General features: G+C 36.9%; 1 protein-coding gene across 7 annotated transcripts in view; it reads right to left on the bottom strand.

The window, feature by feature from the left end:
- Positions 1-27,259, bottom strand: part of PPARGC1A (PPARG coactivator 1 alpha) — a 608,395-nt gene that overhangs the window by 20,856 nt on the left and 560,280 nt on the right. For all 7 annotated transcript variants that reach the window (XM_017653378.3, XM_073237777.1, XM_073237776.1 and 4 more), the window contains 5 exons: positions 18,323-18,517; positions 16,416-16,538; positions 15,355-15,559; positions 11,351-11,396; positions 11,168-11,241 (listed from right to left, as the gene is read on the bottom strand). In XM_017653378.3, coding sequence (XP_017508867.2) covers positions 11,168-11,241; positions 11,351-11,396; positions 15,355-15,559; positions 16,416-16,538; positions 18,323-18,517 — 643 coding nt within the window. The remainder of the gene's footprint in view (positions 1-11,167; positions 11,242-11,350; positions 11,397-15,354; positions 15,560-16,415; positions 16,539-18,322; positions 18,518-27,259) is intronic.

Below are 27,259 nucleotides of genomic sequence, written 5' to 3'. Positions count from 1 at the left end.
AAAGAAAAGATGGATCCACAAAGCCAGGTCAGCAGTGAGATCTGTTGATATTTTGTATTTCAAACACCAGCGCTACCAGATCCTGCTTCCCAGGAACATTACCGCATCACTACTGGCCTCCAAAGCACCAGGCATTACCAAACTTACATATGTTTAAGGGCATCATAGAACCTGCATTGTGGAAAATTAGCACGGTGGGTTTCAGGGGAATCACAGAATAACGATGTTAGTGTTTATCTACAAAGAATGTGGCTGAGGATGCAAGTGGCTCTGAAATTTTTGTCCAATCCTGGATATCTATCCATGGAGCCCAAGACTTAGGAAACTTTAAAAAAAAAGAAAGTGGGATGGCAGCAAATGTGGGGTAGGGTGGCCATGACATAGGCAACTTCAAAGTTCAGAAAAATGCAACATACAAATGCAGGGAATCAGACAATACTACAACTTGACAGCAATGACTCTTTATCTTCACAGTTCATTAACTTAGTAAACCACAGCTAATGTAGGTATGATACTTTCTTGTAAGCATAACTAATACATTCTGTCTAAAATATGGTTCTGCAACAGAAACCTAAGTGAACAGTAACATTAAATATTGCAGTGCCAGCAGACCATTTTATTTAGAGCTTTATTTATGGAGCCTGAAGGGCTGAAATGAATCCAACCTTCAGCAACTAATTAAAAAAAAAATTAAAAAAAAGCAATAAGGGTGGAAAGCCATCATTTGTTCCCTTTTGTGCTTTTCTACAGAAGGACAGGAAATTCCATCAGGAGTCATCGTGGGAGAATCTGTGAAGTGCAGTTGCCCCCATTAAGGTTCACTCCTGAGTAAGTTCTGCTCATCCCTTTATGCTGAGAAAGAATACTTATGAAATGGCCCCAGAGTCCAAGAGACTTTGAAGAAGGGCAGGTTAGCGTTCAAATGACTTTATGCTTACAAGGGAACATTTTAGTTTACAATAAACTTTCTGTTTAGGAGGACGGGTTAACACTATTCAGCAAAAAAGAACTTCAAGCCCGCTAACAAGCCTGGGGTTAGACTTAAGGCAACTGTACATTCCAAGGCAAGACAGAGAAATTCTACCTTGCTGGAGAAAAAGAAAAAAAAATTATATTCATATATATATAAAGAACCAAGTAGGTCACAGAAAGCCACATGAAATTTTGGCATGGACAGGAAGATGCTATCTCCTTCTCCTATTTTACAATAAAGGGAAGAAATCAGTATTTTCCCTAAAATGAAATGTTTTACACTAATATTCGGCAATTTGTATTATGCACAGCTAATGCTCCCTAAATGAGGGAAGAAAAGATATAAAAATATGAGGTAGTTTGACTGGAAATACATTCCAGAAAAGTTCAAAATGATGGAAAAATGCAAACACAGAGAGAAGTGACACCTTTGAGTCTCCAAAAATCTCCTTCTATGAGCAGCCACTTTTATTAGCATGACCATTCATTACTGTATGCCGATCCCACTCTTTGCTTGAAGACATTAGAGAGGTGACTTATTACTGAACAAAACATCTGTGTCACTGAAGCACACCCTCCTTTTGTGCTCACTTCCATGGACAGGTATGTCTTTTTCTCAATCTAAGAAATGCCTATATGATCAATCTTTTCTTCTTTCTCTTTTCCTTATTCTCTTTACATGTTGAATTCCCCATTCCTAATACAGTGATTTCTACCCCATGCTACCTTCAATTATCATGATAACAACTTTAAAGATACAAGATAATAACACCCAGCAAAGAAATGTCAGGCTCTCAAATATCTCTCATTGTAGCCTAAGATACTCAAAAAATAATGATGGATAATCTCTCTGCTGGGTAAATAATGGTAAAATATTCCAAATGACATAGCTCTTGGGTTGGGGAAAATGACATTCAACGTCCTAAAATCCAAATCTATAAATCTTTTCATGATTACCAAATTAGGGTAATTTTTACTTTTCCAATAATTTACTGCCAGGAACACTCACTTGATACTTATCAGATATTGTTATATATTTTTGCTTAAATCTTTTTGAATGTGAATTATATCTTGTCTCTCCAAATAGATTATAAACTCTTAGCACAATGTTGCTTGGGCTTATTTTTGCAAAACCTTTTACTCATTTTTATTTTTATTTTTCTAGGTCTTCCTTTAGTAGTGGGTTTCACATTTCTGAGGCCCAAGAATCACTTGGGAAGCTGGTCAAACATTTTTAATGAGATGGTTCATAGACCACATATAGAGAGCCACTGTCCTGTCAGGTCTAGGTAGCATATCACGTTGTTCTGAGGTTTATGTATTTGACTGACATTGTAGACTTATAAAAAGAAACTCTAAACTTCAGAAACACCAAATTAGGCCACTATTAAAGAGAGACTAGTTCTAAAAATAGCCCAGCTATCTAGGGATTTTAAATATAGAAATTCTTTTTAGTCTTGAACATTTGAAACCCTTGTCCTACTACCTAAGCTCATTATCGCTTAAATAACTGATTCTCAAGTTGCTCCTGGGAGTGGTGACACCTTGATTGTAGTTTCTTTGACTTAAAAACAGCCTTTTTACCTTGTTTGCTTATTGGATGGCCTGTGGCAGTTAAGTAGACATTTACTAAACACCTACTATGTACTCAATAATACACCAGATGCTGGTATTTCAGAGAGCCAGTCCCAGGGACATGAATTTATGGTTCATTTTAATAAAGAGGCAATTCTTTAAAATTTGAAGTAAGTATATTTTCATGTATATCTGCTTAAGATTAACATAAACTTTCTGAGATGATCAAATGTACCCTGGAAGTGAAAATATCAGGGATACAAATTTCTGTTGACACTACTTGTTAAAAAAAATAACAATACTTGCTTAGTGGACGGAAGTTATTTTAGGATTACTGAGTAGGTGTGTAGAAGAGAGTAATTCTAATAATTCCCTCAACTTTTTACCTGTTTAATGAAACATCCTTATTCAGAGAATACCTCCCAGCAAGACTTGAGAAAGCTCAAGGATGGAGCTACCAGTGCCTAATTGGAAATCTATTTCCATAGAGAGCTGAGAACCAAAACAAAATAAAAGTACAAGAAGCATTTTTCTTTTCTTTTAACATAGTGTCAAACTTTTAAGAGCTGCTGATGGGACAGGAACCCCTTGCTGCTCCTGAACTAATTGGATTTCTCTATCCCCATCTCCCCTACCCAGAAATTTTTTCCCCTGTGGTAGGAGGCCAGTCAATACTCAATTCCTCAATCCTGCTAGCTTTGCTCATCTTCCCTCTAACCGTAGGGCTCTCCATTTCACCCCACAAGCCTGAGTCAACAGTGCTAATGCCTCCCATAACCTCCGGATTATTTCCTGTGTGTTGATTTTCTGGGGAATGTGTACATTTTGGTGTTGACAGTACAAGGTATATTCCATGTTCTCTCTTGAACTTAGCAGGTTTTGACAGATTTATGTGAGGACAGATGGCCATTACAGGCTGAAGGCTGACAAGAGGCAGTTCAGAGCATTGTTAACACCCTTGCGCAAACTCTCAGCAGTGCAGCACTGTGCAGAATGTAATTCAGACTATAGCTTTTTTATTACCGCCTATTTTCTTTTGTCAAAAGAGCCTGCTGTGCAGAGCAACAAATGGCTGCTATTACCCAGAATGTAATGGGTGTCAGACAAATCACGTAACACAAACAATCAAGAGTATGTAGGTCATATTTCAACAGAGCACAACCTTAGCAATATTTATGATTACTGCATTGAAATGTGTTCTATAATAAACAAGTACCTCTACATCACTCACACTTATGCACTTCTGCACAGCAAATCTTGGAGAAGTGGTACACACTCTACAGTCATCTTTTTAAACAGCCCTTTTATTAAAAAAAGTCAGAGACAAGGTTTGTTTTGCTTTTCATTATGCACTGTAAAACAGTTTTCTTTGAGGAGCTCTCTTTTGGGTTTGTTTGTTTAATTGAATGACTCTGATAGATGGTTATGGCTCCTCTCCGATTTTTTTTGTGCTCCACTATCCACCCAATGACTTTGGCAGGACTTTTTTTGTAATACTTTATCACACTTTGCAGAATCTAGTGCTAAATGTGTACTTGCTCTGGAGTTAATCTGAGAGTGGGATTTTTTTTACGTCACATGCCATTTCAGATATTCCTTAAGAAAAAACAAGGAGAAGATGAGTTTCTAATTTGCTTAAAACCTCACCAAAAAAGGAAGACTGGGCAGAGAGAGGTGTGCGACTTACCCTACTCACATTATTTTAGGTCTCAAGAACTTGGAGTGGGTGTCGAGTGAGCCTAGGAAGGGCTGATATATTCAGTAGTGAACTGAATCCTGTTCCACCAGTTGTTAGAATATTCTGTGATAGTAGCCCCTCCAGGGCCTTTCCCCACCCCCAGCATTCCCCGGACTCACTGGAACATGCAGGAAACAGCAACCAAAGTGTTAACTCTGGGCACCCGAGGGGCCTCCCACCCTGTGTTCCTGTTCCCTAGCTGGCATCAGTCTCACCTGCTCTGGGAGTGTTTCTTCCTTTTCTGTTTTTTAAGTATTTCCTCTATCACCTCTGATTACTGTGGAACAAGCTGGACTTGCAGAAAAACTGCAGAACATTCCTATGACACGTGCGTAATTCCCCAGCTCTTGCTTGTGGAAGATGAAGACATTATTACTAGGCCTCTGTGCTCTTTGTCACAGAGCTGGGGCAGGAGAGGGTGCAGAGAGGGGGAGAGGGAAACCTATCCTTCTGGATGTCTACAAGCAAAGCCCCCAGGCTGATGGGGGACAGCAAATTGCTTAGTATCAAGAAATTGAATATTACCATTTCCAGAAAATAACACTGAGGAACAAAGGAATTATCTTTCCAGATATTGGGTCAAGTAGAATGTGATAAAAAACAGAATATCAAGGATATGGCTGAAATAAGGAAGAAATTCCTGACAGTAAGAGTTGCCAAACATTGCAATGAGCTGTAAAGAGGATTTGCTGGGTATCCCTTTCCTGGATCTTTCGGGCACAGAAATGGATTATATGACCTGTCAAAATCACTTTCCAGTTCTCTGATGCTACGGTTTTCCTTTTAAAACTGCCAGCTACTGCTCATATTTTGCTTGGGTCTATTTCCTCAAAGATAAGTCACATGCAAAAGTGGTATATGCCAAAAAGGTACAGCAAATTTATGCTGTTTGCCAATGTTCCATCCAGAAAAAAAAATGAATTTTTAAATGTGAAATCCAAAACAGATGGCATAAAGCTCTACATAAAAGAATAAGAAATTACAGATTGATTGGTTAATGAGGTTTTTTTTTTTTAAAGCAAGTCCACTTAAGTGCAATTTGAATGACTGCCAGTTTAAACCAAGGGAAAACAGTAAGTGGAAAATAAATGACACCAAATCATATGCCCACTGTCATTAAAACCAGGAGGAAAAGACACAAATCAATGGCGAAACACATTGCAAAGACCTAGAGTATTAGAGTGATGAGATGGCTGATTATTTTGTACTCCTCATTTCCCTGATTAGTTATCAAATAGTTACATTGCTTTTTATTACTTTTACAGTGCTAACAATAACAATTGACATACACATATACATGCAATTTTGGGGTAAGGCGCTTTGGCCCCTAATCACATTCTGTCATGTCTTGTGGCCAAACCCATTGTCTTCTTGAGCTGACATTGCTTTACCATTCCCATTTCGGAACAAAAAAGCCTAGCATTCTGAAAATCTCCATATGCAATAGATTTAAATGCCTTCTGCCAAAAGAGCATTCTCTTTTCTCTCATCTTGCTTTACTAACAGCTATTTTGAAATCAAATTAGTTTTTACACCTGTAAAAGAGAAGCCGTTTTTTTATCAGCCAAAATGAGCTAGTTTAGGACAATCACAAAGTCAGACCAGCTGGCGATACCTTATAAAGCACACTTCCTATCTCAGCCCTCCTGTCTCCCGAAGCCTCTGCAGATGGGGCAGAGGGATTATTCCGGAGGTCTTAGAATTTTGTTGACTCTTTACATTTCCTCGTAAGTGCTTGGGAAATTTCACTAAATTTGTGAGTGTAAAGTAAAAGAAGATACCAGGAAGGCCCAGCAACAGCTTGATCCATTTCCTCTGCTGCAACCAAAAGTAATAAGCATGTAAATGAAGGATAAACAAATCAACAACATGAATACAGTTTCACCCTGTCCACCCGCTGCTGCACCTCTGGCAGACATCACTAATTGATCATGACATTCCCACTGAGTACAGACTTGGCCTTAGAATCCTCCTCAACACAATGCTCCTGGCAGCCAGTCCCAATCAATGACACTTGGCAAGTGAGATGAAGCCTATTTAACATAACAGATGTTGACTACTATCTTTAAAATCCAGGCTTCAGGAAAGAGATAGGATCTCTAGTCAGAACTGCTTTGAACCCAGGATCTACCGCAGAGCTAGTGTCAACATACAGGTTTTTCCTCAACAATGAAATAGCCAGAGAATCAAGAAGATAAGACATGTGACATGCCTACTGGGGGTGCCTAACATCCAAAATGTATAGTAATAGTAGAAGAGGCTATTGTTCAGAGATTCTTCTACCTTGGTTTGCTAAATCCACACCTACACCAAAAGAAGCAGATGTTCAGTTTTGTTGGGAGTTAAGGAGACTTTCCCACAGAAAACTTCATATATGAGAATACCAAAGAAGATGCAGCATTAAGGTCAGTGAAAGGGCACAGATAAAGATAATCAAAAGTTGAAAAGTTGAGTAACAATGTACAGTGACCTCAGTAAAAGAAAGTAATACAGATTTCATAATTAAATATCTAATATTTATTGAATACTTCTATTTGCTGGCACTGGATTTAGTCTTTTTTCATGTTTTCTCTCACTTAATCTTCACAGAGACTCGATGAGATGCAGGTACTATTATTATCTTCATTTGAAGCATAAGGATCCTAAGCTGTGCATAAGTTAATTAAATTGACCAAAGGCCATACAGCTAAATGGGGGTACATCCAGAATTTGAACTTGGGTTTGTTCAGTGTCAGAGCCAAGGTTTTGCACAATTTCACGAAGCTATGCTGTCTGCTTTTAAAACACTATAATACTCTACTTTCATTTGGAGCTTTGCTGCTTATAAAGTTTTTTTTTTAACTCAGGGTGAAGCATATAAAATTGCCATTTTGCATGTCAAAATGGTTGAATACTGGCAAATTTATGTTTCAGTCTTTATTTTAGTCCTTTGAGTCATACAGTAATTTCATTTGAGAATTATAAATATGACTTTAAAATTGAGGAAACTGAGACTTAGAGATTAAGGATATAGAAAGAAGTCTTAGCAAAGAGAATGTGAAGGAGGGAAAGCGTGTGTCCCGTCCTCTATTTCCTTGTGGATTTCACTGCCCATGCCCAACTCAGTGCTCCCTAAACATCTCTGTGATGTCCTGCCTTCTCGAATCTGCTCCCTCAGTATCTTCCTCCCTTTCCACCAGTACACTTCAAAATACGGTACAAATATTTCTCTCCCTTAAGGCTTCTCAAGTCAGGTCAGCCTGTGGAGAGCTCAGTTTCCTCCAGCCTCCTTTCCAGGCATCACCTCTGTCATTCACCGAACAACGGTATTGCCTTAATGCTTCTTTCAGTCTGAGCTGTCTCTACCATTCTTTCCAATCTTCTGTGCAATCATTGTATTTAACTTGAAGCCATGATACAGGGGTCCGTTTGATAACTTCTTTTCTCCCTTTGGTGATTCTCTTGAGGCACAATCAGTGTTTTTCACAGCCTCCAAACACTACTGGCACAACAAATTTTACTAAAGATTGTTAAAGGGGATGGAGATCACCTACATGACACACAGCATTTCAAACTCATGATATCTCTATCAAAAAACCTCTTCTCTCCCAATCTCCTCCTCCACACACCACCTTCCAGACAAGTTCCAGAATTTTCCTTCCAGCCACCTTGGGCATGCCCCAAGTTCCTCCTCACCCCTTGTTTCCCTTTAGCTCTAAATAACTTCTCTTATGTAATGTAATTTGGCCCTACCTCAGCCTCTCTCATTTTCATCTTCGTACTTACAACCCCCATGCTCAGCAAAGTAAAAACCACCTTCTGGGCCACCAGAAGGTAACAAAACATAAATGATAAGTAATATTTTCTCTTCATGCTACATGTGTGATGTATGCTATTTTCCCAACAGACTGTAGCTTACATCTTAAACAAAAGTACCATGCCAAGTATTATGCTCTATGCTTTACTCATCTATGATGGATTAGTCTCTCTGCCTTACACGTGCTGTACATTCACCAAGACCTAGCTTATTGCATACATAAAGCAGGTATTAAAAATATGTTGGTAAATTGAATTTTATTATATCCAATAATCTTTCAAAGCACTAGGTAAAAGGGATTGAAACTAGTAAGAGGAATTCTAGGTCACTGACAGAAAAAAATCCACTTGTGTACAATTTTAAGGATTCTAAGCACATTTAAAAAGTATCTTCCATAAATTTCTACCTGCCATTAAATAGTGTACACTACTAAGCTTTCAAAATTATAACTACATTATTTAGAATTAGGCAAGAAGAAAATTAAAAAAATAAAAATTCTGGCAAGAAGAAAATAAAAACTGCTTTCGTTGTAACACTGTAATTTCACTAACAGAAGAAATGCAATTAACAAAACATTTTAAAAACATTTTAAAAATGGAGCTACCCAGTGGTAGCAAGGATGTAATAAATTAAGTATATCCATTTAGTGCCAGTAAGACCATAAATGGAAACACCCCTTTCAGAAAACAATGTGGCAATATTCACCAGAAGTTCCCAATATATTTATATCCTTATATTCAGTATTAATAACTACTAAGGATTTATTTTGAGTAAATAAAGTTAAAAATTTTATTAACAAACATTCCACTGCAGTGTTATTTCAAAACAGTAACACTTTGAAGCAACCTAAATACATAACAATAGGAGTGTGATTAAATAAATTTTCATGTACTTACTCGAAATAATGTTATACAGCATGCTAAAAGCCTGATAATAAAGGGTCTGTGATGATACAAAAATTCCTTGTTAAAATGTTAATTGAAAATTCGGGATGCAAAATTATATATCTATATACAGAATGATCATAGATGTATGAAAATTTCCATGGGAAACAGTGCTATTGACCACTTTGCATCTTAGAACTATGAATATTTTTTGCACTAGTTTATATTTTTGACATTTTATAGTAAGCTTATATTGTTTATAATCAGAGAATAATAAAAACCCTTCTTTACCAGAATGCTTAGTATCAGTATATATAGCAGAAGCTTTCCCATTATCCTCTAAAACAAAGTAACTGACCAATAACCCACAATATTCTGAGCACTCCTAGTTAATATATTCCTTTCAGTTGAGTTGTTACCATGAGTCATAACAGTGTTTTCCCAAACCAGTTAATGTCCATTATACTGGTGACTGAAATTATGTATGATAATAAAGTATTATGTAAATAAATGAAATCTGAGTAAGAAAAGTTGTTTCTATAAAAAGACCCAATAACAGTATGACAAATTAAGGTCTAAGAGAAGGGCCATCAAATTAGTTGCAGGTGGGTGGTATCAGAAAACATTAGGAAAACATGGAGGATTATGATTAAGATTTATACAAAAATCATAAAAATCTAGAACAATTTTGTACTCAGACTACCACACAAATATCCCTTATTATTTTCCTTCAAAGAGTAAGAAATGAAAAGTGGATACCATCTATGATGCATTATTAATGCAGCTTGTGCGAAAAAGATAAATGGATCCTCAGCACATTTAAGTTTCAGGCAAAGGTCTCTTGTCTAATACCCAAAATTTGATATTTGATGTTTATTTATATGTTTAAGGCAAAAGTAAAATGACATAACTGCATATACTTTAGTCAACTTTTTAGATAAAACCACCAAATACTCATTCTCACTGGTCAGTTAAGAAGGTGTCTTTTGCACATTATATATATACACATAAGAGTTAATTTTAATCATATATGTAAATTATTTATTTAAGAAATTATGTATATGCATATAAGTGAATATGTGTGTGTATATGTATGGACATAAAGATACATTTATATATGTACATGCACACACAAATTTATATAGCTATAAATACCATGAAATTAACTACTCTATTGCCTGACCAAATCATGCAATCATGCGATAGACCTTTCATAAGGAGGTAATTTAGCAAACTCAAAGTGTGAAATTAAACTTAGTGACAAAGACCGTGGTGCATGTAGGCACCATAGTTCTGGTTGAAAGCATCTTGTTTAACTTACTGTTCCTTTACCCTTATCAGCAATGGCCAGAGCCAAGGAACTTCTTGTTACAGACATCCTAGGATTCACTTCCTGTGGGGTTCAAGTACCTGACCCTAGAGCACTTAGGGCAAAGATGCCATTTACAACCAACTAAGAAGTCTGCTGAAGAACTCCTTGGATTAACAAATTTCTCTGAAGTTAGTCCTGCTTTTTAAAGCTCCTTCCTCTTCAATATTTGAAGCAAGACTGGCTAAATGAGTTCAAAAGTACAAATGTTGAAGGAAATTGCCCTTGTTTAAAAATACATAAGAATATTTAGTTTTGGTGAGAGGTAAATTTTCATTTTTCACCTTTGCTGGAAAGATATAAAAAATGGTATATATAGGAGATCCTTATCCTGTTCTGTGTAATGCAGAGTGAGAAAATATTCCAAGTGTGTTCAAAACTTTGCTCCTTGCTTTCCATCTGTGATCAGAAACAAGTTACTGAACATCTCTGAACTTTATTTCCTCATCTTGAAATGCAAAAACTACAACTATCTTCCAGAGGTCCTTGTGAAATTAACCCAAACTACTTACACACCTGGCACATTTATTGGGTGGGAGACAGATAAATGTGAATTTCTCCTCCTACTCAAACTTTGGTGTCTTAATCTGAAATAAGGTTCTTTGAGGATCTAAAGCAATAATCAACAACAGAGGTTCTAGTCCAGGTCTGGCATATAATAAGTGTATTCTCATAAAATAAATAAACAACTGAAAATATGTAAAGACAAATGCATATACAGGATTGTTTGTACTCTTTGCTGACTTCATAAATCACATAGTATACTCTCATTTAATATATATCACAGAAACACACACATACACGCACAGTTTCAAGTGAAATGTAATGCTTACCTGCAGTTCCAGAGAGTTCCACACTTAAGGTTCGTTCAATAGTCTTGTTCTCAAATGGGGAACCCTTGGGGTCACTGGAAGATATGGCACATTTATAAAAACAAACTGAAATGGAGTTGCTGTAGCCAAATGTATAAGAACCCCCTTCCCTTTCTGAAAATGGTTACATTTCTTAATACTTACTTTGGTGACTCTGGGGTCAGAGGAAGAGATAAAGTTGTTGGTTTGGCTAAAGGGAAAAAAAAGAAACTAATTATGAAATATTGAGTGTTTTTAAAAAATTTTTCTTTCTACTACAGTCAGGTTGAAAACTGGAAACTGGAAAACTAAAGCAAGGAAATCCCTGGGCATTGGATCAAAGTCAGACAACAGTCCATTATGCGAAAACAAATTCCAAACACTTGCCTCAGTAAACTATCATTCGAAAACACATACAAAAACAGAATTCTTCCAAAAATGTAGCATCCCTGTTAAGGATACAAAATTTGCATCATACCATCAGAGAGAAATAATGTTTTCTATTTTAATTTGGAATACAGTACACGATTTGTTTAGACAAGAAAACAGCAGAGTAACTACAAGACAACAGAACGTTATGAATATTCAGCTGCTTTTTCTCCTAAAATGTATAATTTTATATCTAGCCCTGAGAATAGGTTTTTTCTATGAGGCCAAAGCTCAAGCAATAACCATTCCATTCACTGAAAATTAACTGAGGGATTATGACAAATGGTGGCCATTGCCCAAATGGTTTAAAAGGGGCTCAGATCCCCATTATCTTACGAACAAGTAAAGGAAGATACTACAGATGGGTTGAAAGACGCAGAGACTTGCAGAGAGTTCATCCACTTCCTTTTATGCTTCCTAAATCTTACCTCCTACAGGAGGCATTTCCCATTAGGAAGGATGGAGTAAGAATCTTCTCACTACAAAATTGCAATTGCTTCTCCTTGGCAGTCTTGTGTTTTGAACAGAAGGAGGGGAAAACATGATGAGAAACGTACTTGGGATATACATCCACATACTATGTATATATATATATATACATATATATATATATATGCTTATCTATAAAGAGATGTTTATATGTATGTAGGTTTATGTCCATTTTTATCATTAAAATGACTGCTTAAAAAAGGTCAAGAGGTAGTCATTTATGTAATGAAAGTTATAGACATGAAATTGAAAAGGTCTTTAGAATAAACTTTCTTATTTAATGGATGAAAACCCTGAGATCTAAAGATGCTAAATGATATTTCCAGGGCCATAAAACTAGTTACTGGCAGAGCCAGCTCAGAATATGTTTTCTTTCCTCTGTTATCAAAAGGAATTGCATTCAATAAATACTAAAGTAAATTAGTCACTCCCAGTAATTAAGGTCCTTTGAAATGTGAACATATTATTTATGTCCAAATTAGGCTGAAATTAGGTACTTTACTTGGACAAATAGTATTTACATATTTAATTTGTGGATTTAGATTTAGTTTTTAAACAATTGAATGGTTTAAGTCATCTCTCCGATGTGCATCCAAAAATATGAAGCTCATGCTGTCTTCTACAAATTAGGTACATTGATTGATTGGCCTTTTCATGTACATAGATAAATGAACTGGTTTTACATTAATTTTTTTAGCATGTCTGATATAATGAGGCTTTCAAGATGAACACACTAAGGAACTTTACCAACTTTTATGGTGTTCAACTAATAATTAAGATAATACACACAGGTTCTATAGAAAATATCACCAGATATGAGTTCTGTGCTATGTCACACATTAAGTGTACACTGAGAATCAGTCACTGGAATTCCAGTTTTCAGGTATAAGGTAGGCTGTCTGATATGCTCAAAGGAAGAACCCCAAAAACCTAAGAGTTGGGTACCAGTAAAGTCCAAGAGCAATAGAAGGAGGGGAATAGGCAGTGGCCATATTAATGGGACCAAAGGCAAACAAGAAATAAGGGCCATGGATGGATATAGCCTTAAGCCACATACAGAACCTAATCCCTGAATAAACCCACACTCACAAAAGCTATCACTAGAAGAGAGAGCATTGATTTGGCTTCCTGGGAGTTGCATCCACACTGTTCCAATGGCTGCAAGAATAGAGACTTTAAAATCCTTGAGGGCAGGAAGGCATCTTTTTCAGGCAGATCATGGTATTTTTTGATGAATGAATTCATCAGCATATGAATGAATAAATGGGACACCCATAGGAGCTAAAGGCCAGATCCCCATTATCCGAAGGAAGTGAAAAGAATTTGACCCCAGAATGTCACAGAGAGCACATGTGAAGTTCAGTGAGGAAAACTTACAATACATTAAGAAAGGTAAACATCCATAGATCCTCCTAGTTATCATCTCTGAGTGTTCATATACTTTTTCCTTTTAAGTTTTGAGTAATAACTGAAATAATCCCTGCAGCTCAGCATGATTTCCTGTTGGTCAGCAGCCAACTATGCTCATTTCCTTTTAGGCCTTTAATAACTACAGGAGTTTTCTTTGGTTTTTGGCTTTGGTTTCTGTCAACAGGCTTTGTTCTGGGATAAGTGTTTTTATGCTTTGCCACAATATATATTCCTGTAAAAATAATCCACATCTGTCAGGTCTCATTTAAAGAATATTTCCTCCACAGCCAACAAAACTCCTCACTGCCATGGTTTGTAAAAGTTGACAATAATATTTAGTGGTAAGTAGATTACAGAAAAAAAAAAAAACATTTGCAAGTCCAAAGGACCAAACAAAATTTTAAAGCAATTAAAAATAAAAATGATCTTTAAAACATGGGCCATTGGGCTGGGTTCACTGCCCTATAGGGTTTTATCAAGCATGGGGCATCAAATTCAGCTCCCGAAAGTGAACATATGACTGGGACGCTCGCGGGAGGGGGAGTAAGTAGCCCAGTGAATTTTTCAGTTCTCGTGCTGACTTGAGCCCCGCTGGCTTTCTTCACCTGAGGCCTTCAACAGGGGTGAACCCGACAGCACTGCTGGTTCCGTGTTAGGAGAACTGCTCCAGAACGTGCTTAATGAGGGGCTGATCAAGGGAAAGCCAGCTGTTGAAGAATTTGATCCATTTCAATAAATATATTTCCCTGAGTTGACAAAAGGAACGGACAGTGATTTTTGAGATCCCCACCAGGGAAAACCTAATTGTGAGCCAATTTAAATATTAAAGAAAGGTTCCTAAAAATCCTGGGTTTATGGTGAGGTAGGGATAAGAGAGGAAATTCAAAACACTGGAAAGGAAAACTTATGAAAACCAGGAACACCAGCCTACCTAGATGAAATGATCATGGTTCAAAGCAGGGATCGGGCACTATCACTGTGCCGCTGGAAGGGCAAGTCGGGGAAGCGCAAGGAACAAAAGAAATGGACGTTTAAAATTGTCAGCTTAAAAAATGCCTCCTTCCACTACAAGGTTAGAGGTTGAGTCACATGGAAGCTGGGATATTTTAAAGGAAGAGCAGCTTTTAACCAACTCTCTTTGGGCCTCTAGAATGAGAATATTTTGAGGGAAGGAGTCAAAAAGAAAATTGTATCTCTGGGAAGAGAGGTTTTCCCCATATCAACCTCATCTGCCTCAGATATGTCAGCCTTCTAGCAATATATGGGGATCATAAAAATCAACCCAGATGTTTAGTTCAATCTAGGCAATTTATATTTTTTAAAAAGAGCAAATTTTAAAAACACCAAGAATTTTCAAATTCTTATTTATGAAATAAAATCTGTGAGCATACCACATCATCTAAAAAAAAAAAGAAGGATGCACTTTAACAGCAAGAGGCTGTTAAATACCGTATATGTTTCTTAAAGTATACAAAGCAAATCAGCAATGTCTCATTTTTTTCCATTATTGGAAAGAAAAAATAAATAAAGCTCTTTAATGAGTTGGTAACCTAGCTTGTGCAGAACTTCCATTATCTCAGCAGTTCAGAGATTCAGACAATCTGATGCTGCAATTCCCTCTTCCGTCCCCTCTCCCTCTGCACCCAGCTAACATTTCAGGTGTCTTTAGGTGATTGTGAATTGGGCTGCATATCAGCTGAATAGGATATGTTCAACCTGTGGCTAAGCAGGGATTTTTTTTGCCCCTGCAACTGTAAGAAAGTGGTGAATTCTCTTTCCAGAGAGACACCAGTGGGGTGGAAGCCGAAGTGTTCTCAGCCTGCTGCCTGTCCCCAGCCTACCTTGTAAATGTTGCGACTGCGATGGTGTGTGGCTCTTCTTTTTGGAGGTGCATTTGTCTCTGCTGCTGTGCCTGTTCTCTGTGGGTTTGGTGTGAGGAGGGTCATCATTTGTGGTCAGATACTTGAGAAGCTCGGAGCAGGGACGTCTTTGTGGCTTTTGCTGTTGACAAATGCTCTTCGCTTTATTGCTCCATGAATTCTCGGTCTTAAAAACAAGGCATAAAGCAAGCTAAAATTAGTGAACTGAACCTTATCAGAATGGATATAGGTTTTCTGAAGAGATGAGATTTTCAATGAAGTGTTCAGTCTAAGTGTACTAGATCTATGAGCTGTGAATAATTGTTTGCAGAACAAGGAAAGAAAATTACATTTAAAATTCCTAAATGACATTTATGCAGCTTTTTATTTCATTTCTCCTACATTTCAATGTTCCTACTCAGCAACATGTAACTAACAAGACCCTATAGCGCCTTTACTGTGAATAAAAAAAAAATAAGCTGGTTTAAACCTTAATTTGCCACTGATTGCTGGAGCCCAGTATTCACTATTCTCTTAAGTACCCCTTAACGCTCTGTTTTCACTCTCAGTGAATGGCAAGACAAACATTGTTTAATACAGACCGCTAACGGAATTATGTCATTGCCAGCATTCCAGCCAATTAATGGCAGAGATAGATCTTTTGTGGTGATTCCAGAACAATCTTTCTCAGGTTAGACAGCTGGCAAAATGGCAATCCTGCATCTTAAAGTCACTCATCACTAGTAGCAGCCTATCAGCAAATTTTATTGTAGCCCACATTGCTGTACGTATTAATAAAGTGGGCAAGTAGTAACAGACAGTGGAGTTTTCAGTGCAATCATCCAAAGACAACATGTAAATGAACTCTGCCTCGTTTAAAGTAGTGAAATTCAGAAACCTATTTCATAATGTTTTACCATTGTGAAGCACCTGCAGGATCCCAGCTGACTTAATAAATATAAATAAACCTATCCTTTCTTGTTCAGCTTCAAGCAAATACCTTTTGTTCATTTTCCTCCTGTATCAAAAAGTTTACATCATACCTTAACAACTGCAGGGTTTGTTCTGATCCTGTGATTATGGTTTGCATGGTTCTGGGTACTGAGACCACTGCATTCATTATAACTCAGCTGAGTGTTGGCTGGTGCCAGTAAGAGCTTCTTAAGCTAGAAACATACCAGAGAAGGGGAAAAGCAAGAACAGTTATGCATCTTGTAAGCATTAGAATCAGTTATTGACATTTTAAACTTTAATTACAATTATAAAAGTTTATTCTGCACTCTTTAATTATATCACACCTCAACACAATAGTGCTAAAGAAAACATATTTTTTAAAAAGTAAGAAGTTTGGCATTTTACTACCAACTGTGAAAGGATTTCCTTTTCCTACATTCCAGACAGTATTGTCTACTTTGATTTTTATTCTAGGTAAAATAAGGCAAAAGGATCTTCCTAAAGGATTTCCAAATACCAACAAGGTGAGAAAAGCCGCCTTTCTAAATGAGAACATGAGGGCTAGGGAGGGAATATATGTACATCTTCCCCTAATAACCCAAAAGAATCAGTGGCAATAAACGAGATTCTATAATGCTTTCACAATCAAGGTATAAATCTTTACTGATTCCAGGACTATTTGGGATAAAAGAGTGGCTATCACTATAAAGGATTTATAAGTAGAGTCAGGAGATGTGACAAAGTGTACAGTCAGGCAAAGCCTTGATCATGTCTTGATATCTGTATCTTCATTTGACTCGATGGCCTTCCAGGACCTCTCTGCCTAGACCTGCCGAGTGACTCGGAGGCAACAACCACTTCCAGTCAAACTGTGTACATAAAAATCATCTGATATTAGCGTAAAGAAATCAAAGTACTCGTCAGAGACAGAGAAGCCAGTGACAATGACATATGGAGAAATTGGGGAATAAAAACTAGACCTCTAGACCAGAAATCTCAAACACAAAGGAATACAAGGAGATGTACATATATTCACATGGAGTGCTTTTAACATATAAAAACTTAGAGATGGAAGAGAAACAACCTCTAAATGGACTGCCAACACACATTATTAAAGGTTGGAAGATGGCATTCCATAATTTACACAGTGTTCTCTTAGATCAGATTTATGGCAAATGACAAATGTCTACAATAGAAGAGAAGGTAAACTGGGTCTTAGAGCTACTAAAATTCTGGTCAGACAACACACTGAAAAGAAAACTCACTCTTCATGTCAACACATTCATTCTTCATTGCCTACCATAAATTTAGGTAACTTAGGTTGCAAATCGCTATTATTTTTCAATCTTCATAAGAATTATGGACCTAAAGCCTTAAAATATTGCATACCCCTTGATCTACCTTCCATTTCTAGAATCATATGCATAAGAATAAAACTACAAATATGTCAATTATATAATTTGTGGTTGTGAAAAATAGGAAAAAAGACTACATATCCAACCATAAGGGATCACTCAATAAATTAGGGCATCTCCCAACAATAAAATACTATATAACCATTAAAAATTATGCATATATGTAAAATTCACAAACATGTTGATGATATATCTTAAGACAAGAAATTGTAATCATTTTAATATTAGAGATTATTTGAAATTACAGGTGAATTCTTGGCTTTTTTCTTTTTTCCTTGGTTATCTGCATTTTCTAAGTCTCTTCATAAGCATAAATAACACTAAGAAATAAAAATGCACACATATAAAGAGTCAAAGATAGTTTTGAAATTAAAAAACTGCCATAAGGACCACAGTGAAAACTGTATTTTCAACATTTTGAAACCCAGAATCATAGAACTTGCAACCCCAAGTGTGCTTGGGAACTGTTTTAGCATCAGTCTAAATTAAGAATCCAAACCTTATTGTTACTGCATCATACCCATGCAGCGGGTTGCCAGAGGCAACTCCATTTCCTGTTAAACAGTAGGAAGGGTTCTTACTAGAGACGGCTCTTCTGCCTCCTGAGGCGGAGGGGTGCCGTCAGGCATGGAGGAAGGACTAGCCTCATTCTCGGTAGTCACATCTCCATCTGTCAGCGCATCAAATGAGGGCAATCCGTCTTCATCCACAGGGAGACTGTCCAGGGTCTCTGTGAGGACAGCTAGCAAGTTCGCCTCATTCTCTTCATCTATCTTCTGCAAAAACGGAAGAAGATGAGAGCCAGTTGACATTGGGAGATGGAAAAACCTGTCCATCGGCATAGACTGAACTTGTTTATTCAATTGAGTAAAGCATATGTGAAATTTTGAATACTTCCACTATTATACAAAGGTCATGCCTTCTTCAGACTCCAAATTTACTTTTGGTCTTAGTCACAAAATTAATCAATACCTTTACCATACCAATCACTGATAAACATCCCAATTTAACAATTTATTATGTCACTGCTTAATACTGCTGTGTATGATTCTGTTTTGCTCTTGGTCATTTTCCACATGTTTACGTCTTATTTCCCTAACTAGAAGAGAAGATTTAGAGAATCTCAAAGCTTAAGAGAGTCTCTAAATCTCTCATCTATTTCACCTCCAGATACAGTTTCAGTCTCCCATACAGCATACCCAACAAAATGTTTAGAACACCAGAAACAGAAACTATACCAAGAGAAACTATACACTTTCATGATTTCAATTACAATCTCATTATTGAACACTCCACAGTCATTGAGTTCTCTCCCTGACATCTTTCCCAACTTCCATCATAAATCTATCACTGCATACTGGACATTTCCACCTGATAACCAGTCCCTCATCTCCAAAACTCAAACTTCAAACCTGTTACAACAAAAGTGCTCTTTCTCTTGACTTCCTGAGTTGGGTAACAGTTCTTCCAATTTAAACTCTGAAAGTGCCGTGAGTCCTCTTTGATCTGGCCAGTCACTAAGTAGAGTCTTACTTTGTAACATCTCTTAAATGCATTCATATCTTCCAGCCTTCATACTATTCTAGTGCATTGTTATTTCTAACAGGGGCTCCTGAAACGTATTTTAACTTGTTTTCTCCTCTGCCATGCTCATTCCCACAACACACCCTTAGAAAGCTAACCTCCAGTTATTCATTCCACAAACATTTTTGAACACCTACTATGCCAGGGCTGTGCTAGGTGTTGAAGATACAAAGAGAAACAAGACAAAACTCTGCCCCTCCATAAACCCTCCAGCAGAATGGAAAAACTTGTAAATAATTTATTAAAATGATAATATTTATTTCAGTACTCTGTACAAAAACTTTCAAGACCTCCCACTCTGGAGCTTATACCTTATTTAAGAGCAATGTCTTTCTTATATATTCTATGTACCAATGCCAATTCTGGGCATACAGTTCAGTCATTGATTACTTGCTGAATAATTCATTTATCTGCCTTTATTGCCTAGAATATATATTGTGTAGATCATTTTCTTTTCCTACCTTTGGCACTTCATATTGTTTGTCTAATTTAACCTGCCTCATAAGTCTTTTTTTTAAGTTCTGTATGCTATGACATTAACAATATTGGCTAAATTATCCCATACAAATTCTATTACAAAATGCACCTAAGCTGCTGACATCTAATGAAGCCAGCAGTGCCCACACGTCCTTTCTCTCTAGCACTGAACTCCAGTTAATTGACCTGACAAAATTACAAGAATCATAGAATAAGACAGCTAATCAGAAAATCAAATTGTATTACTAGAGAAATTAGGCAGGCCTTTATCACGTATACATTCTATTTTCACATAAAAATTGTTTTCCCTTATTACTGATGAGTCTCCAACCTGGAGTAAAATTACAAACTCTTTCTTGTTTGGATCTCAGAATCTAAGAAGAGCCATTTGGACTCATGGTAGACATTACTCAGCATTTTTTACTTTTGCAAAATGTGTCTCCCTGGACTTCACGTTGAGAGTCAAGTGGTTTTGGGAACACAAGCAGAGTTTTTTAAGACACTAATACACAAGGTAAATCCAAATCAAAAGTGATAAAAGGTAATTTCAAAATGGCACCACTTCCTTCCATAAACTGATTGGTTCTTTAAAATCCAAATCGTGCAATTCAATAACAAAATCTTATTGACTATCCCCTTCCCCTTAATTCTTCTGAACTTACCCATGTAATCTTAATAGTAAAGTTACTGAAGTGATTTTTTTCCTGATAATCTGACCAGGATCATAATCTGGTATCCAAAGATTCTAATCTCCCCCTTTTTATTTCAATCTAGATTCCCCAACATCCACCAAAAACTGAATTCAGGTTATTAAACTATTCTAAATAAAACTTATATTTAAATGCAATATATATTATTTTAAATCATCTCAAAATCATGGTATTTACCTTAGTATAAATATGTCCACATTATCTGATGAAAATAATCTTTGAAACTATCTCATGCATATACACACACACATACACAAATTTTCAGTAAATTGGACATTTTTTCCAGGTACTCCAATTTTCAGAAAGGATTACTTTACTGAACTTCAAAAATAGCACAAGAAAATGTTAAGAATGTTTACCAATAAATGAGTAATTTTGTGTACCCTGATTAAAGTCTTTTGTTTGGCTTTCCAGCAATACTACAAGCCTGTATTTGCTTTCAATCACATAATACAATAGCACCCCAGCTCTATCCTTTGTGTAAACAAACTATAATAATTCCAATCAAGTCACAATGACAAAGAACACTTAAATTAACTAGTTTTCTCCCATTTCTTTAATAAGCCTGAATGAATGTATACCAAATACAAAGGCAGAAATACTGGAGCTTGACAACGTCATCATTAATTTACAAGATCTGATTAAACCAACTATTTAAATTCTCCTCTCTCCTGAAACTACAGTGGGAGAAAAGGGTTGTGGAATGGAAATTGGCATTGTTTGTGTGTGTGTGTTTTGGATTATGTGGGTAGGAAAAGCTGGTATTTAAAGAGTATGGACCAGCAGGGCCATAATCATTATTTATAGTCAATTTCCATTAGAAATTATTATTAAACCTTTTTGTTATCATCCCTATATGTGGATGACTCAGAGAGATGCTCCAAGACAATTTATTTTAGTAGAGCTGTTGTTGAATTATGGAAGAAGAGAATGTTATTTTTCAAGTTTTCTATGTTTTCTTTAATCATAGAAGATGAAAGAAAGTGTGATATTTACTGATGACATTTTTGTGTTGAAGCTCACCAGATACTCCTATATGTAAAGCTGAGTGGACAATGTCCCTCACTGTGGCAATTTCAGTTAGTTTAGCATGAGTTTCAACAGCCAAACACTCCAGAGAAGGCAGTGGATGTGACAAAAAGGACTCTGTTAAACAATTAATGTCACTTTCCATTACTGCTCCAGCCCAATTTAAAGAGCAAATAAATCAAAGTCACTGCAGATGAAGCACACAGGCCTACTAATACATGTCTGCTCACAGGTGACAGGCCGTGGAAACACCTTAGTCAGTAAAATGACATTACAAGATAACCTTGCAAAGACTCAGCTCTGATACTGCTTTGTAATTGTTCAAAATTACTGTTTTTACAAAAATATATTTATTAGCTCCATATAAGTTAAGAAAAGAAGTGCAAAGAGGTGAACAACAGAGAGCAGATCATCAATTGGGTAGTGATCTACAGCGACACCAACTGAGCTCAGTCTTGCAGGTGGTAGGAGCAACGTAGGGAACAGACCAAGGGCATTTCCACAGTGGAGCTCTGTGGCTAACAAGCAACATTTCCCATGGCGGGTTTCAACCTCAGGCTCCCTTTACACACTGCAAGTCTGCTTCTGTTCTTCAGATCTAAAAAAAGGTCCATGTGACTCTAATATTTCCTCCTCTGAGGGCTCTCCAGGACTAAAGAAGGCACATCAACAAAAACTCAGTGTGTAAAAGCTTTCCAGTGATCAATGATACACATACATGTATGCTAAACAAAATGTAGAATGTGCAACAATTCCAAAGTAATGCCATGTCATTAGTAGATGATAGTTCAGAACACTCAATTCAGCCAGAAAGCTCACTGCTGCTCTTTGCAACTGCTGGGTCCCCATGTTAACTGCATTAAGAGTAATATTATTCAAAAGTCAAGGTTAAAGGAAGGTAGATTCTGCTGCTTCAGGTGCCCAGTTACCTCAAGATTTGAAATTTGGGATCCAGAGTATATCTGGACCTTCTTCCTTTGAGAATAGTAGGCACAAGGATCTTCTAACAGTTACACATAGTGGGGCAACTGCACTCAACTCCCCCACGTGTGCACAGGAAGAGAATAAATCCACTGAATTAAGAAAGAGACAAGGGACTGAGATACTAACTGACACCTGAAGGGAGAAATGCACAGTGAAAACTACATGTGGCATCCCAAAGATTTTTAAATGCAGGCTATTATGGAAGGACCATGCCCTGCTTATGATAGTAATTTTTTCCACATCTTGGAGAGTTGCAATTACACTCTGCATCCCCAGATTCTCACACTTGCTTGATCTCTGTTTGATAAAAATAGTTTAATAACCATTTAATCACAGCTTCATTATCTTAGCTCTCTTAATGTGAATTAGGCCAAGAGAATTCTTGCTTCCTCATTATTCAAATCATCAATAAGAAGGAAACAGTGGGGTCTTCTTATCATTCAGTAATCAGTTTTGGTAGCTTAGGTACTGTTTACTCAGGGGTCAGTTTCTGTGAGAGGTCACTCAACCTCTCTGAATCCCTGTCTTTTTCTATATAAAGTTTAAGGTTTTTAACTAATTCCTACTACAAAATTTTTCTGCACTCATGATTAAGGGAAATAAAGAGTTGAGAAAGGCCTGATAATGCTTCAAAAAGATGCTCAAAAATCTTTCCCAGTGTGTATGCCCATCATCTTGATCACCTGTATTTGCATTTCATCCTTTGAGCATGATCTGCTGCCCATGTTGAGCAGTAGGCCAGCTTCTTCCCAATACCCAGCATGCCTTGGGCTCCCTCCTCACCCCATCCTGCTGATTTGGAAGCAGCTAATGAAGACAAAATTAACTCCTACTTTGAGAGGCCTAATTAGGAAGGGAAATCTGCTAGAGTAACATCTGGTAATGTATTCTGAAGCCAAATATAAATGACATTTTTTGGATTATCCACTATTTGGTATTATTTGTTCCACCAGACCCCACCAGGAGTTGAAGTAAATAAATTAGAAAGTTACTTTTATGATAGATTCAGGGGTTCAAATAAGGAATACAACTGATTATAGGAGTCCCTTTTCTGAATCTCCATACATAAAGTTCTGTATCTGAGTTTCATGTGCAATAAGGTGAAAACTTCTGCATGTATAGATTTTGGTTTTGGCATATGAAGTTTAAGAGTTTCAAGAAGGTGAATTCAAAACAAAGAAAAGATGAACTTGTTTTGGAAATGAAATGAAAAATAACAATTCAGACTAGACACAGACCACTAAAACAGAATGTGAGGTTACTAGCTTTTTCCTTTAAGCCACGTCAGCAATTGTTTATTGCACATACCCACTCTGAATGGTCACAGCCTTTGATGAATATGTTGTTAAATATTCTGAATGCCCACTTTCAAGCAACTCTTTTTCATCTTCTTCTCTTTCTCTTCTCTTTCTCTCCTTGAATTCTCTAAAATCCACTTTGATTTTTCTTGATACTCTTATACCCATGGACGGGTAGTAATAGCATGTTTCCCTGCCTGCTCACACCCCAACAGAAAATAGGCAGAATCCCTCCATATAGTTAGCTAAATCCTATCCTATTCAATAGGAAGAGTCCCAAAAATAAACCGCTTTTTGTTCAGCCTATGGGAAGGCTTTGGAAAAGGGATGGGAACTTGAAGGAGAAAAAAAGACTTAAGACATTTCTAGCATAGATATGCAACAGAAAAATAATCAAGACAATAGAGACTGCTTTACACTGCATCAAACGTTCCTTATTAAAAATACTTTTGTATCTATTCATTTCTTCCAGATACCCTGAGCTTATTCCCATATTTTATTCCCAGGAGAGACAAGATAAGCATATTTTGGGATGCTGTGTTTGCTCTGGCGGACACCAAAGTTACTGGAATTTAAGGTTATGCTGATATAGTAGCTAGAAAAAAAGAATATAAATCTTAATTTCACTATTTGGGCAACTCCCCACGGATATACAGACTGCTTAAAATATGAATATAAATGTGTCTATATATACCATGCTTCCTCAGTGTACACAAGTTTGCATCTCAAATACACATTTTTAAAACAGACTATGTACATGTGCATCTCAGTCTCAAGAATATTTGCACATATGCAATTGTAGTTGACTATACAAGAGTATAATCAGCACATGTACTCTTTCAATTATCCACTCTAATGAGGAAAGCAATAATCAAAAACTGGAATTCCTACAGTTAAAATTAGAAGCAAGTGGAAGAAATACAAGCAGAACTAAAGAGTTCCTTCCATAGACATATTTATACCTGTGGGAGTCCATTTAATTCTTGTTAATACTTATGCTTCTATTTAAGTAGGCATAAAATGTATGTTCACATCTGTACTAAGGCTCCATTCTGAATTATTAGCTTAAACCACTCACTCATGAGTTAATAAACATGAGTTAATGAACATGTGGAATTCATTATTCTGAAGAGGTACAGGAGCCAAAGGGTAAATTCAGAGGTTCAAGAGAGGGACCTAAGGAAATCCTAGGCAATGCTCTCAAAATGAACTATTTCAGTGGGGGCAGAGAGGATGTTTCATGTCTACTTTTTACAGTGTGAAGAGGAAGGAACTACGTTGTGCTACCAAACTGGACACTTAATAGACCTGTAAAGAGTCAGCCGGACACTCCATTTGTCTTCAGGTTTAATGTGTGAGAGAAACTGGGCACCATGGAAAGAACGCCAGACTGGAGGTCAGGAGAGATGATCCCAGTCCCATCTGCACCACTAGCTAACTGCATGGCCTCAAGCGAAACACCTCAACTCTGGCTGCACTGCACAAGCTAGAACAATAATCCCACAGTTTCCTAACTAGGTTCCCTGCTTTCACCTCTGCCACCGCCACCCTATCCCAATAGTCCATTCCCAGCACGTAAGACTATGTGATCCTGATCAAACCTAAGTCTTCTCTTACCCCTCTTTTGACTAAGCCCTCCAAGGCTTACCATGTTTCTAAGGGTAAAAGCTGAAATTCTAAGCATGCCCTAGAGTCAACATCTAATTTTCATCCAAATCAGAACACTTCTGAGAGTCACAGGGGTATAAATAAATATTATAAATAATCAACCATTCAGTTGTTAATCCAGACTATCTCTGGCTAACTGAGATTTTGGTTGGTTGCCCTATGCTAGACCTATCTCATCTGACCCTCTCAGTGACCCACACTTATCTGTCTGAATCCTTTCCAACCACTCAGACCTCCTCACTAGTCCACAAATAAGCCAGTAATTCTCTTACCCCAAGGCCATTACACCTGCTATTCCCTTTAATAGAAGCTCCAGTGCCCGATGGCCACATGGCTTGCCCCTTCTTCATCCCTTCATTTACTCAAATGTCATTTTCCCAGTGAGGCTTCCCAACTACTCCAGATAAAGTCTATCCATCTTCTTGGTTTGTTTTTCCCTTTGGCCCCTATTTCCGTAACTCAATATATATGTAACTCAATATACATTTATTTATATAACATTATATATTATATGTAACAAATATGTAAATATAAAAATATGTATGCATACACACACACACATACATATATTTATTTATTGACCTAAGTTATTCAGGGTCAATCTAAAATAGAAGCACTGGGAGGCCTGTCTGATTACTATCAGGACACTTGCCATATAGTACATGTTTAATAAAAATGAAGAGTAATAAATAAAAAGTCTAACCAGTCCTAAGAATATTATGGGACTTTTCATTCTCCTTTTGTTGTCATTGTTTGCTCTGTAATTCCCACTCCTTTCCACCCCTCGGAGATTTATCTTATTAATAATGCTAATCTTCAGCTATGATTAAAAATTAGCTTGCACTCAATTCTCATATACCAGTTGATAGGCTAGGCAAGCAGCCAATATATTCTTAGTGGGAAAGAAGGAAATATGAACAGAGACAACTACAGAGGAACTAATTCTGAAATTAGCCCAAAGCACCAAATCTGTAAATCAATGTAATGCCCACCATTTGCAAGGCAAGGGTCTGGGATAGATGTTGTAAATGCAAGAGATCAATTCCCTCCAACTCTGGTGTTTGGGGGGACACTGGAAGGCATCATCAAGCAATTAATTTATAAATATCTCAAAAGAGCCAAGATGATTTGTGAAGAAAAATCATGTCAGACTTACTTACTATCTGCCCATGCAGGAACATCAAGCTTACTGCTCAGAGAAAACAACTGCCATAATAATCCATTTGGGCTAGAGTGAGCTGTTTTATTCCATATTGGAAAACACACTCGTTTTTAAGCTGGAAGTATATATTATTCCTAGCCAAAGATTTTTTTCAAGCTGTGTCCCATGGAATCCTGGACATCAGTCCAATTTCTGCAAGGGTTTATTATAAATATTATGGTATGTGATATTTTATATATTTATATAGTGGAACTCGTATGCCAATATAACTTGTTTTTAAAAAGCAACATGCATACTCAAATGTGTTATTTCTCTTTTCATAAATAGAGTACAGACCACTGCTGCATTAACCTGCCAAGCTGAATCATGTTGTGTTGATCTCAAGATTTAAGAAGTATCTTGAGAAGTGAGGATGAACAGTTTAAAACCTGGAGCTATTTACAAATACTTATTTCTATGAAGCAGGATCTTCTCAATCCTTTTTGATCAAAACAAAGTACAAAATAATCAGCAGCTAAGATTGATATAAGATACTGATCATAAGCCCCAACATCACTTTTATTCTGTTCATTGAAGTAGTTTCATAAATACTGTGACAGAAAAATG

Source organism: Manis javanica, chromosome 5 (genome assembly GCF_040802235.1).
Source record: "Manis javanica isolate MJ-LG chromosome 5, MJ_LKY, whole genome shotgun sequence".
In the NCBI taxonomy this organism is placed as follows: Eukaryota; Metazoa; Chordata; class Mammalia; order Pholidota; family Manidae; genus Manis; species Manis javanica.
The sequence above is the reverse complement of the archived record's forward strand: the minus strand, read 5'-3'. Positions and strand labels throughout refer to the sequence as shown.